We start from the raw sequence: 13,488 nt of genomic DNA, 5'->3' as shown, positions 1-13,488 counted from the left end.
CCTATCAACTGGAAACTAGGAGTGGTAAGGACTCCCTAGCTCCACTAGCAAAGTTGGGGGGAAATGCAAAAGGGGAACCAATAATGTCTACACATCAACAACTACAAAAACAAATAAAAATTTAAGAGCTCAAAAGGAGGATGATATAATGCACATAAAACAACTGAAATCCCAATTTGGTAATTGAAAAGGTCATTTGGGCTGAAGAATACAAAGGATTTTAGCAGAACTGAGAGAATTGGGGATTCAAAAACCTTTAAATATTTAGAATACCTAAAAATAGTGGATAAGGATGCTTTATATAAAACCACTATAGATAAAGCAAGCTCCTTTTAAAATACCCAAGTTGGAAGACAGGATATGATTGAAAATGTTTTAGCTTTCTTTGCATACACCACTGATAATAAATAGTCCATTTCTGTGGATAAATGATCATTGACAGCCTATGGAGAGATTTAATTAAGTACACAGAAACCTCAGAAGTTAAATACTTATATTGAGCAAAGGACCACATAAATTCCAAGCATAAAGATTTAGTTTCCAAACATCTGAGTGTAGAATGTTTAATCAAGACTGTCTCAACAGAGACTTCTGATGTGGAAGAAAGAGAGAGGTGGACATTTCTGCAACTTGAGAGGGGTTGTTTGAGCATGCCTTGGTTATTTAAAAACACACCCAAATGGACAAAATAATTTTTTATCTCGCATTTCCACATTTCCATTGCATAATCAATAGAACCTTTAAAATAAATATCAGAAGTTTTTTAAGGTAAATATTTGTATCTTATTTCCCATTTTTTCTAGCATATCAGTAACTCTAATTAGTATCATCAGTGTAAAGTGCAATGAAATGTTTCAAGTTAAGAATTTTAAATATATACATATCTTTTATATCTTTGTGGAATAACCTTAAAATATATTCATTGATCATTCTTGATTTCATGCATTTACCTTTATATTCATAGTATATTTTTAATGTTTTATTTTACCTTTCCTGTGCTTTGCTATTTATGTTGACACACTTCAATGGGTACTCACTGGCCATTTAACATTATCACTTGCAGAAACAGTTCAGCTTTTGGCAAAATGCTTTTAACTAAGGTAATCCTTGTATTGTGACATGAAACTTGTATATTGGCATTATGGAGATAGAGAGAAAAAATCAGTAAATCTTTCAAATTTTAATTATAAAACAGAAATAATCCATAATAACCATAAATGTTTAAGCCATAAATACAACACAATGACATGAAACAAAATAAGCTGCATATTTTTAAAAGAGAATCCTAGGGTACAAGTAACGACGTGGCATTATAAAATGTATCCTAGGTTTTGGAGATGACTGCAGAAATAGGACCCACATTATAATAAGGATACACACTCTATCAGCTAGTCTCACATAAGAAAATTAGAAATTAGGAGAGTGAGATGTGGGTGCTCCAGACCACAATGTCCCACATCTATATCACCCTTCACTGCCTGCAGACAGTTTGGGAAGCTGACTGCTCTCCAAAGTTAAAATAAGAATAAGAGAAACATAAAAAGATGAAAAATAAGTAAATAAAATAAAATAAAAAATAAGGAAAATAAGGTGCTACCATTTTGGGGTAAGTAAGATAAAACTTACCTCTTGAAGTTAGCATTCCTGCCCCCAATATGGTAGAGGCACTAATGAACACAACATCAGTAAAGTGATAGTTTACCGTGACTGTCATGCTTTTATATGCGACTCAAGGTGTACATCCGCATAAAGTAGTTCCAAGTTCTTAGTTACTTTATTTTTAACTAAAAATAATTTTTAGTAGAATTTCTTTGATTTTACTTGCTTTGTATTTATTACACAATAATTTTATCTAAGATTTCTTTATTAAATCCATTAACTATTAATTTTTCTATCAGTATATCAACATTATTAATAAAATATTGTAATTTTATTATACATTATTATACATTATACAAATTATACAACATCTGAACAACTGCAAAGTTATAATGTTTATAATAAATGGGTATGGCACATAAGGAGAGTAAACCATTAATTGGAATATCAAATTCTTTTCTTTTATCAAAAATATTTATATTGATATCCTTTTTATCAATTATTTTAACTTCTAAATCAAAATAATACATATCTGTATTAGATATTGATTAGTTCTTTAATCTTATTTTTTTAGCTGATTAAATGATAAATCTGTATGGTATTTTTTTAAATTTATGTGGGATAATTTTATTTTCATTTTTTAAGTGTATATAACTTCCATTCCAAAAACCATCTATGTGGATGAGCTTCAATATATTTAAGTTTTAAAATATACTCATTAATATTTTTTCAAGAGATTTTAGAATATTATTTTTATTACATTTTGTTGCTGTTCTGTATTTAGCTCCTTTTTTTGATTATTTCATGTAATATTTTGTCCTTTTTAATATCTAAATTACCAGTAATAATATGTTTATGAAAAGTATCAACAAATAAACTATTTTCACATTCATAAGGTAAATTATTAACATCAGCTACATTTAAATTAGCTAAAAAAATTTTATAATTATGTATTAATGGACCACTTGTAACTTCATATTTATAACTGGCAGTTGATCTTAAGTTTTTACAAGGAAAAAGATTATTGTTTATAGACTGATGAATAATTTTATAAATCTGTAAATCACTGAATGTTTTATTTCTAAAATTAATTAACAAATATGAAGGTTTTACTTTCTGTTTCTCTTTTTCAAAACTTGAAACATCATTAACTTTAAATCAATATTTTATAATGTCTACAAGTAAGTGTTTTGCATGATCATTTCGAAAGTTATATTTATTTATTACATTAATTAATACTTTTATTTTGGAAAAATTTGGTTCATAAATCTTTTCAAAGTAGTTTATGTATACTAATGCTAGTATAAAAACTATTATCTAAATAACTACACAATTCTGAAAAATTAACCCATTTTACTTTATTTCCTTTTCCTCTAGTTTTCTTATTTTTATGAATCAAGTTATCTACCAAGAAAAAATTAGCAATACAATAATCATTGCTCAAATTAAAAGCAGTATAACTATTGAAATCTTGGTTTAATCCATAATAATATAATGTGTTTAGTTTTAAAATATAAAAGATTTCTCTTTGAAATCTATTGGTTTCTTCATTAACTATTTCTAATATAGTTATCTTAACCAATGTTAAAGGATGAATTCTGAAGTGTTTCAATTATACAGAATTCATTAAATTGTTTTTGAGATTATGTAAATTTATGTGTATGTAATGGGTTAGAAGTTTGATCCATATATTCAATATTACATTTAGTACATGTTAATAAATAAGTTATTTTTTTTATTTTACAAAATGAATTAGTATAAGTAATAGGATAAAAGGTGTTTAGAGCAGGACATGTGAGACATCTTTTGCTATTACATTTTATTACATTTGCAGCAACATAATTACCATAACCAGCATGCTAGGCTAAATTATAGTTTCAATTTAATATGTCACTAGTTAAGGCTGTTATACTTAACTTCATGAAGTTTTAACAATGCAACGGATGGTGCAACATAGTCAGCGACCATTCAAATACATTGAATAAATTTTACTGATATTAAATAATGACATCCAAATGAAGCTAAATGAATAAACAGTCCTTCTTCATGATTTTGTTTATTCATTTAGGTTTATTTGGATGTAATTACTTAATTTCACTATATACACACACACACATACATACATACATAATGAAAGAAAAAAATCATTAAAAAACTTTTCAAATATGTTCTACATTACATTAAACTGTTTGGAAATGAGAAATTAAGTACAATCATGCTTATTACATACTTCAGGAAGCCCTCAGGGTACAAACAACATATTTTACTTTAAAGCATTTAATGCTCTATCAAAATACATATGGAATATTACAGATAGTACTTAACACAATTTGTGAATTAGTTAAATAATTATTTTTATATTTAAGATATTCAATTCATAAAACATGTACATATGTGAAACATTTCCCAGTTCTTGAAATTATCAAATGACACACCAATCTTACCCTTTGGACAATGACCAGTACATTTTTTACAGCTGTGTCTATCATTGTCAGCTTCTATGTAACCTGCAGGGCAGTCTTGCATACAACTCTGAAGACTAGCAATGGGTTTCCAATGGATTATTTTACCCTCTGTCAGTCTTGTTGTGATATTCCGACAAGTATCCTCATTAATGCACCGCCATCCCATATACTATAAATATAAAACATACTTATGTATTAAAGATAAAAAATACTAAAAACATTCACACATATTTTTTATGTTTCTCTTGAGAGAATAAATAACTGATTTTAAAACTTATTCCATATAGTGAATGAAACATTATGATAAACATTTAAAACACTAGACTGTTTACAATTCTGGAGTAGGGTAAAAATTATTTTTATTGTATGCCAGTGTTCATAAACACTTTAAAACTATGAGTTGTTTTTGTAAGACTCAAAGCAAAGATAATATACTTTCATATAGTAAGACCTTCATACAAAACTTTTTACAAGAACACACAAAGATATAAATATCCAGTCAATTTCAACTTGACTGATATTCATTGTCATATTTCTTTTGATAGTTCATTATGACAACTACAATAATTACTACGTCCTGCAACAAACCACACAGAAACACAACATTAATTTACAAAGACTTATCAGTTACCTAGAATGTGAACTTTTAAAATGGCATAGTTTAGGTTAGGTAACAGTATTCATCATCAAGACAAATTAACTTTTTTTAAATACAGCTTCTTTTCAATAAATAATGGGTTATTTTATTTACAAGACTTTCTTTTATATGATAAACGTATCAATAATATTCAATAAATAAGGGGCTCACAACTCTTCAAAGGGTTAAATATCCTTAAACCTTTCTGGGCTGCTGAACACTTTTCAGGTGTCAGAGCATATTATCTTACCAAATTTTAAAGTTCAAGTACTTCATGTAATTTCAAAAGAATTATTCATTAACTGTAATTTAATTTTATATATTCATAAAGGTTAACTCTCTCTGTAAAAGCTCAGTCATTTTGACCAACCCTGCAACCACCACATAATCACAGAAATATACTTACAAATTTTAATGGAGTGTATCTTCATGAAATTTGGCAAGCTGTTAGTAAGCATTACAGGTTTCTTTGTACACAAACACAGAAAAATATATTTTTCTATAGATATGTCTGTAAATATGTGAATTCAACAAGTGGCTTTAGCTTATGGCTAGTTAATGTCCAAGATGATTTTCACATTAAAATGAAAAATACTTTTTTCATCTTACAGTTTTCAAATGTTATTTGTATAACCTAAATGATTATCAAATTTTTTCAATAAACTCTGAAACAATTTACACCTGTTTTAATTTATTTGTTTCATTATTCTATTAGCTATGTCTAATTGGTAACGATGCAATAAAAACAGTAAATCAAATGCCAAACACTTAGCTCAAGTTACAGTACTAAATGACATAATGCATTAGATACTCGTAAGCAAACAACATGAAGAAAATTTGAAATTATTGCCTGGCCTAGTAAATTTCTAATTTTACATTTTAGTTGCTTTCATAACAATAAACAAAATATTAACACAAAAATTAAGACATTTAACAATTCTGAGTGGCTTCTTAATGTTTTGCTGCCAATCTTCTGATGAAACTTAACCTCTGTACCTTGATACTACCAGTAATTACAATAAATTTTATTTATTTGAAATACACACTTAAGAAGACAAAATAAACAAGCAAAATGCAAATGGTGTCCTATAACTATAATAACACTATGTAACAAAATTTTTACTTTTTCTTGTTCCTGGGCAGGAAGTGTTATTTCCAAATTGCTTATGCCTAAAGTAAATGTAAAAGACCTATTTTTCTCTTCAAACTTTCCTTTTGTGACCTGGGTAATTAAATTTTGAAATTTACTCATTTTCCAGAACATTCCAGGTAGATTCAGTGCTGAGTAGCTTATAGAGAATTTTCTCGAAGTTACAAAAATTTTCAAGAACTTTCTAGAATGTTGTAGAACTTACGAGAATTTTCTAGAACTTTCCAAAGTAATATGTATACAGGGGCACACCACTTCAGTTTAGTTCTAGCTGCCTAAGTGAACACATAGACCTATTTGATTTTATCAGAGATGGCATCAAGAAACTGCAAGCATTCTACACATGCATTCAGAAGCCTCAAAACTGTGCTGCTCCATAATGAAAATAAATATCTGTACCTTCCCCTGGCTGATTCAGTGCACCTCAAAGAGGAATACAACAGCGTCAAGATCTTGTTAGAAGCCTTGAAGTATGAGGAGTATGGCTGGGAGGTTATCAGAGACTTTAAAATGGTGGCATTCCTGATGGGTCTCCAAAGAGGCTTTACCAAGTTTCCGTGTTATCTTTGCCTTTGGAACAGGAGGCACACTGCAGTGCACTACAACAGGAAGCACTGTCCACAATGGACCATGTTCTCTGTGGAGAAGTACATTGTCAAGTGTGAGCCACTAGTGGACCTCCAGAAGGTTTTGTTCCCACCATTGCACGTAAAATTGGGTCTTATGAAACAATTTGTCGCAGCTCTTGATAAGGAGTTTGCAGCCTTCAAGTACCTTTGAGACTTCCTCCTTAAGATGTCTGAGGCAAAGGTCAAAGCTGATGTCTTCATCAGACCACAAATAAAGAAGATCCTGGAGTGCACAGAATTCCCCAAGAAGCTCAGAAGGAAGGGAAAAAAAGCTTGGGGCAGCTTTGTCACAGTGGTTTGGGGCTTCTTGGGCAATCACAAAGCCAAAAATTATGTGGAACTGGTTGAGACTCTAGTGAAGAACTACAGCAAAATGGGCTGCAGGATGTCCCTGAAAGTCCATATCCTTGACCCTCATCTTGAAAAATTCAAAGAGAACATGGGAGCATACTCAGAGAAACAAGGCGAGTGCTTCCATCAAGATATACTGGACTTTGAACACCACTACCAAGGAGTGTATGACAAAAACATGATGGGAGACTATATTAGGAGGTTGATAGGTGAAAGTGATTTACACTGTTTTATTCTGACCTTATGTAAATGAAAATGTGTAAAGTTGTCTGTTTTCAGATAGAAAATAGGTTAATTTCTAAATTTCATTATCCAGGTTACAAAAGCAAAGTTTGAAGGGAATAATTTCCATTTTCTGTACTTTTACAACACAAGCAATTAAGAAATAACACATACAATCCAGGAACAAAATTTGTGTTACATAGTGTAATTTAAACGAGTTCCTAACTGGGGCATAAGTTTCTTGAAATAATTCCCTTAAACAGTTTAAACTGATTTTAGCAATAGCAATTTAAAAATTGTAGTCAAAATATCTAAAAATCTTTACTGAGAACAAATAAGCTAGCATTATACACCATTCAATACATTAAAAATTTGTCTTTCTGTTGGTTATAAGTGTTGCAACAACAGGGAATTATTGGTTATTTGTCAAAAGAAAGGATCCAGCAAAAGTAAGTGACAAGAGGGGGTTAACTTTCTGGTTTCTAGTTCCATAAATGAATATTTAAAGTTATAAAAATTAAGCTATTCCTAGTAATAGTTACAGTATAATGACTAATTTGCATTAAACTTACAACAATGAGAAATTATTTAAATATTCCCTTTTGTAATTGAGACAACTTATACAATACTAAAATCTGATTTAATGGCTATTTTTATGATGTGAAGTTTATTTTTATACACAGATAATAAAGTTTAATTAAATTTGGGATGTAATTCCATAAACAGTCATAACATGCACAGTTTTACCTATCCACATCAAGAAGTTTAACTAACGTTTTAAGTCACCAACTGCCAAGTAAAGCAACATTTTAGTATTTTCCAGAACAACTGTTCAGGGGTTAAAAATTAATTGATAAACTTTAAGAAAATAATAAATAAAAGCCAAAAAAGTCAGTAGGTGAATAAACAAGCTCATGAGACAACCAAAAATGTTTTTCCAAGCAGCACAGTGAACTATTAGCTACAATTTATAATTACCTTTATTTCTGCACTGGAAAACTTTTATTTCTCTTACTAAACTTATGCAAAAAATATTTCACTGCATAAATTTTATTTTCCAACAGATAAGCCTTTAAAACATATAATATGGTTCAATTAAAAAAATATATATCTTAAAAATAATTACAAATACTAATGCATTAATTTTCCCATTATAATCTATTAGAAGTATCTACTTATGTTTCAACCAACCTGGTATGTTTCAATAGGACATTTCTCATAGCACTTATTATTGTACACAACATTTCTACAGCTTCTACATCCCCTTGGAGAATCATTGATACTGCAACCTCCAAGACATTCCTTATGACAACAGAACCCATTCTTATCACAGGTTTTACTAGCACTTTGACATTCTAAATGGCAAACTACAGAGAGGAACAGAAAAAATATCTCTTGAAAATTCTGTAGCTACACAGTTAACAAATACAAATTGTCATGTGTTGACATACACATTCTATTAAACCAAATCACTTTTTCATGCTGGTTATTTACTATTGAAATTTTCATGAAACCAAATTTCTCTCTTAAAAAAATATGTCAATTACATTCAAATATTCTTAACATATGAGTAAGAATTACACAAGAATGAAACCTATATTTTTCTTTAAAATGGACTATTTCCTCAGAAGTGATTAGATTCATCAAATTAGTCACTCCTGAAAGCATGATTTTGTAAAATTTATTAAAAATATTTTTTTATTCACAGACAATTCTTGCTGGCAAATGGTCACAATTCTTTGCCACCAGAGCATACTTCACTTTACATATGTATAAGTGCTACATTGGTTTAATTTTACCACAGAGTCATCTCAGATGTTAACAGTTTTATCTGAAATAAATCAAAGCTTGTTTGAAAATCTCTGCTCTTAAGGCTGGGCAATTTAACCCTCTCTACACTAGTCATTAGCCAAAAGCCATGTCATCGTGTTTGTTGTCTTGCATTCAAAATTTTATTAAACTACTATTTTTAAAAATTTATCTCAGTAAGTGTGGTATTAAACTGTAGATTATAATCAAAATTTTACTATTATACATTTTTTAATATTTACTTTTAAGTTTAAAAATTAAATAAACACACCTATACAGTAATTTGTGTTTGCATGGTATATTGAATGCAGCATTGGTTCAAATTATATTTTAATCACGTCAATACAAACTCTATAGTTTTGTATGAATTAGGAACTAAAATCACCAATATTGAAAAGCTAGAATATAAAATAATAACCTCCCATCTTTTCTATTTGTTGATATATCATTCATGTGCTGAGTCAAAAACAGTGGCCCTACTCACCTCTTTCCATTTTTTTAAACTATGGAACATATTTACATTTCTAATTCATATTTTAGAGTTTGTTCAATGTTAAGTGCTCAATTCATATAAAGTAAAATATGGAAAGTACAAAATACCTTTTTAGCATGTTGCAACTATACACATTTGTACATGACGAATTTCTGGTTTGTGATTGTCGTTATCAGTCAACTGAAGAATTTGTTTGCCTACAGTTAAGCACAAAGCTACACAATGGTCTATATGTGCTCTGCCCACCAAGAGTATTAAAATCTGCCTTCTAGCAGTGCAAGTCTGCAGACTTACCACTCATTAATTATCATTCTAAATTATCATTTTGTTACTGTGCTTATCACAGTTTATTTTTCACTTATCAGTCCTTTTTTTCATTTTGCATATTAATTCTTTCCAAATTGATGGGGTATCACTGATAACCTTTGATTCTATCATTCTTACAGTGGTAAAAAAAATGCATCAAACTGAACAAATTGTAACTAGTTTTAAAGAAATTCACATAAACTGATTTCCTTTTCCATTATCTTTTATGCTGTGAAATTTCATCTTAGAATTTTTTTTATTGCTGAACAGAATTAATTTCATATATTCACTCATATTCATCTTGACTGCTACGAGTTAAAATATTCCTTTTCATGCTTTTTCATCAATTACATTTAAGTCATATAAAAAAATTCAAGGAAATTGAGAAAGATTTATCAGCAACCTATGACTTGATCTTTTACAATGGTGTCACAATTACCTTTACCAAGCTGCATATATGGAAATTTTAAAAACTTCATATTAACCCATTCACTGTTGGTGGTATAATATATGGCCTCTAAATGTTTTTCTGTTTACTACATCATCCTAGCATAGTCAAAGCTATCTAGTAAATCTATAAAATAACTGGATTTTACTCAGTTTTGGTAGCACTTGCTGTCATGACAGTGAGATGTTATACAGGACTCTCTGACATTTTGAGGGTAACTGTCACACAGAAGGCAGAAACAACTGGCATGCTGTGTGACAACATCCAGCAGAATGGATAATATTACCTTGAACATTTACAATTCAACACTTCATATAAAAAGTTTAAAACAAGGATCCACACATGTACCAGCAGCAGTGAAAAAAAATAATTTAGAAGATACATATGTACCAGCTTCAGTGGCTGGATTAAACAGGTGGTAGGAAACAAATAGTATGCCTTCATACCATGGAGTGAACAATATCTGTCACATCAATGTTCAACATGTGGTTGTCCAAAAGTATGACTTAAAATTGAGAAAAGTAAGCTCAGAGATTCAGTTTAAACACACAGTGTTTTGAGAGTTAACATTTTCCTGAAATGAAAATTTATTTCCAGTAAATACTTATCCCTTCTCACAAAAAGTTTTCTCAACTACTGCTGTCCTCTCTCAGCACAAAATTTTCACCTGCAACACCCAATTCTCTCTGCATATAAATGTATAAATGACCATGCAGCAACCCTCCACAATAGAAGTGCAATACTACCCCTCTCATAACTAACAATGTACATGTTAATAATTTCAAGATTGGTCATGAAGAAATCAACCAATATACCAAAAATGGTGAAGACTGGTGGAAATTTAAGAAGAGGTAAGTACCATTGGAAATGCATTTTCAGTTTAGGAAAATATTAACTTCTGAGCCAGATATATTTTCCACTCATTAGAAATGTTACCAAAACATAAAGAGTAGAAACAGAGAGGGGCCTCAAAACATTTTCAGCAGGAAAAGGGCCCTCAAATATCAAGTGGCTAGGACACAACTGGCTATAAAGGGGAGTTTGACCTCAACCAATACCTGTTGGTATCTGGAATTGTACATCAGGTCTTCATTAAGAAGAAAATCCTCTACCTTTCAGCTCAAAAACAGGTACTGGGAGGGTAGATCAGCTTAGTACCAAGATTCCATCTTTGCATGTGTGCATTTCCAACACAACTAACAACTGATCTACTGGAAACCAACATTCAGCAGATGGTAGGAAGTTATAAAACCTCAAAAGGCATTCACCTCTGGTCAAAAACCTAGCAGCATTGGGAATAAATCATCAAGTATCCAGAATGAACAAAGAACCCAGCCATACACATGCCTCATCCACCTTCCAACCAATACAAGATCCAACTAGAACAGAAATCTAGCTGAAGGTTTGAACACAGACCACAATTTGGGGTTGCATCTCCAGTCCAAAGTGTGGAAGCATTGGGAATTTATCATCTAGTCCATGGCAGGAGGAAGGTATCAACCAAACACATAAGAGAACTTATGTAGTTGGACAATCTCCAATCATCACATGCTCCACTGGGAACCAACATGCAGAGGATGATAGGAAGAAGAAATGTCTCAGCTAGAAGAGCAAACTCTGATACACACACAGTAGAGTATTACAACCACCATCTGGCTGTACCTAGAATTGTACATCAGGCCTGCAGTAGTAAGGGCATCACATCATCAACATGAACAGAATGCCACTGCCCTACTCTTATACTGAGAAGTGTTATGTACCTTCAGGAGGACAGTCCTCCATGGTCCATCACCCTAGTAACAAGATACTGGTAACTGGCAAAGATTCCCTACTCTACAAAAAAAAAAAAAGGAAAGTGTATTAGAGAGTGCAGAGAACTGCAGCATCTGAAACAGTGCACTGAGTGACTGCAATACCCTTTTTTGAAAAGCAGAGCTAGTACACTGACAGAGTCAGTCAAACAATACACTGCAGCATCTAGAATTGTACATCAGATCTGTGGTAGGTAGAGTTTCAATGCCACAGAACATCTAAAATGGATAGGCAGTAATCCCTGTCTGCTTTACCTATGTTTATGTCTATGAGTGTACTGCCTGGGATGAACATATTTATGAAGCAAACGACCACAAGATATATCTACAATTGGTCCTATAGAACATCCTATCTCAATGATATACATAACATGATCCTGTGACATTTTTTTTATCATCTTAAGTATGATTCTTGATATCAATCCATAGATAACACACTGGACAGAGTCAATTACACCAACACCTGGTCACATCTGGAATGGTACATCTAGTCCATTGTAGGAAGAAACTCATTGTCATAGTCATCTAGCATGACCACAGGATGTACAGTGTGGATTTGATTCTAAATATACATGGTCAGGTATCACTCACCATAGACTGTGATCCACAATATGCAATAAAAGGCTACATATGAAAGAAATATAAAAACAAACCCTAATGATGTCCTCCCAGGAAAGACAGAAAAGGCATCCCAAGGACATGGTAAGGTGATGGTTATGATGTAAAGAAACAAGTGAAAGACAACAAACATCCAGAGAAAGGAAAAAACATGTCAGACTGTCAAATTCACATCTACCTGTTTTGACACACTTAGGTAATGGCATGATACAACAGTCATCAAGTTATACAGAATGTTGCCAGAAATTATACAATTTTCAATAGATCAGCGCCATCATGTCAGCAGCTAATAATTGTTGCAATGACTCCCAAAGTTCACTAGAACAAGAGGGAATAAAATACAGTGGAGAGTCTAGACGAACATCAACACCAGAGATCCTTTACTGTTTATCTCAACAGGATTTTAGTGAGTTATATCCAAAGGTTAATTAAACTACTTTTTATTTTATAGCAATTAGAATAACATAAAATTGTAGCTAATAATCTGTATTTTAACAGTATGTAAGTTTTAAGTCCTTAATTTTATAAGGTCAATATTTAAAAAAAAAATTCTAATTTCCCCTAGTGTGAGACGTGACATTTTCTCTCAATGTCCTCTCTCTCTAATTTATTCACCACCCCTCCAATAAGTATGGCCTTTAATGTAAATTATTCACCATAAAATCGTCATTGTTCAGACAAACCATAATTTTCATAACCTTAAATCTTACTTGATTACTGAGCCATCAAGCAGAAAACCACAACCCTCTCGACACACCCACCTGTTACTTCCTCTCTTTCAAGATTTATAAATAGTTTACTCATATGCTTGATAGTATATTATGTATAACCAATGAAAAGCCATGGTTTTCATCTATCAAAGGATTCTGTATTATTACTATTTTGTTTTCTTTCAGTACAAACTTTGCTCCCATGTGAAAGATAACTTCAATTAATTTGTAACAGTTCAT

The 13,488-nt window shown here is 31.2% G+C and overlaps 1 protein-coding gene across 10 annotated transcripts in view; it reads right to left on the bottom strand.

Moving 5' to 3' along the window:
* LOC143249089 (insulin-like peptide receptor) overlaps positions 1–13,488 on the bottom strand; it is a 148,096-nt gene that overhangs the window by 128,275 nt on the left and 6,333 nt on the right. For 9 of the 10 annotated variants that reach the window (XM_076498337.1, XM_076498339.1, XM_076498334.1 and 6 more), the window contains 2 exons: positions 8,245–8,420; positions 4,044–4,233 (listed from right to left, as the gene is read on the bottom strand). In XM_076498337.1, coding sequence (XP_076354452.1) covers positions 4,044–4,233; positions 8,245–8,420 — 366 coding nt within the window. The remainder of the gene's footprint in view (positions 1–4,043; positions 4,234–8,244; positions 8,421–13,488) is intronic. The other variant, XM_076498344.1, reaches the window with a different exon arrangement.

This window comes from Tachypleus tridentatus, chromosome 4, assembly GCF_004210375.1.
Source record: "Tachypleus tridentatus isolate NWPU-2018 chromosome 4, ASM421037v1, whole genome shotgun sequence".
NCBI lineage: Eukaryota > Metazoa > Arthropoda > Merostomata > Xiphosura > Limulidae > Tachypleus > Tachypleus tridentatus.
This window is presented reverse-complemented; position numbering and strand designations above follow the sequence as displayed.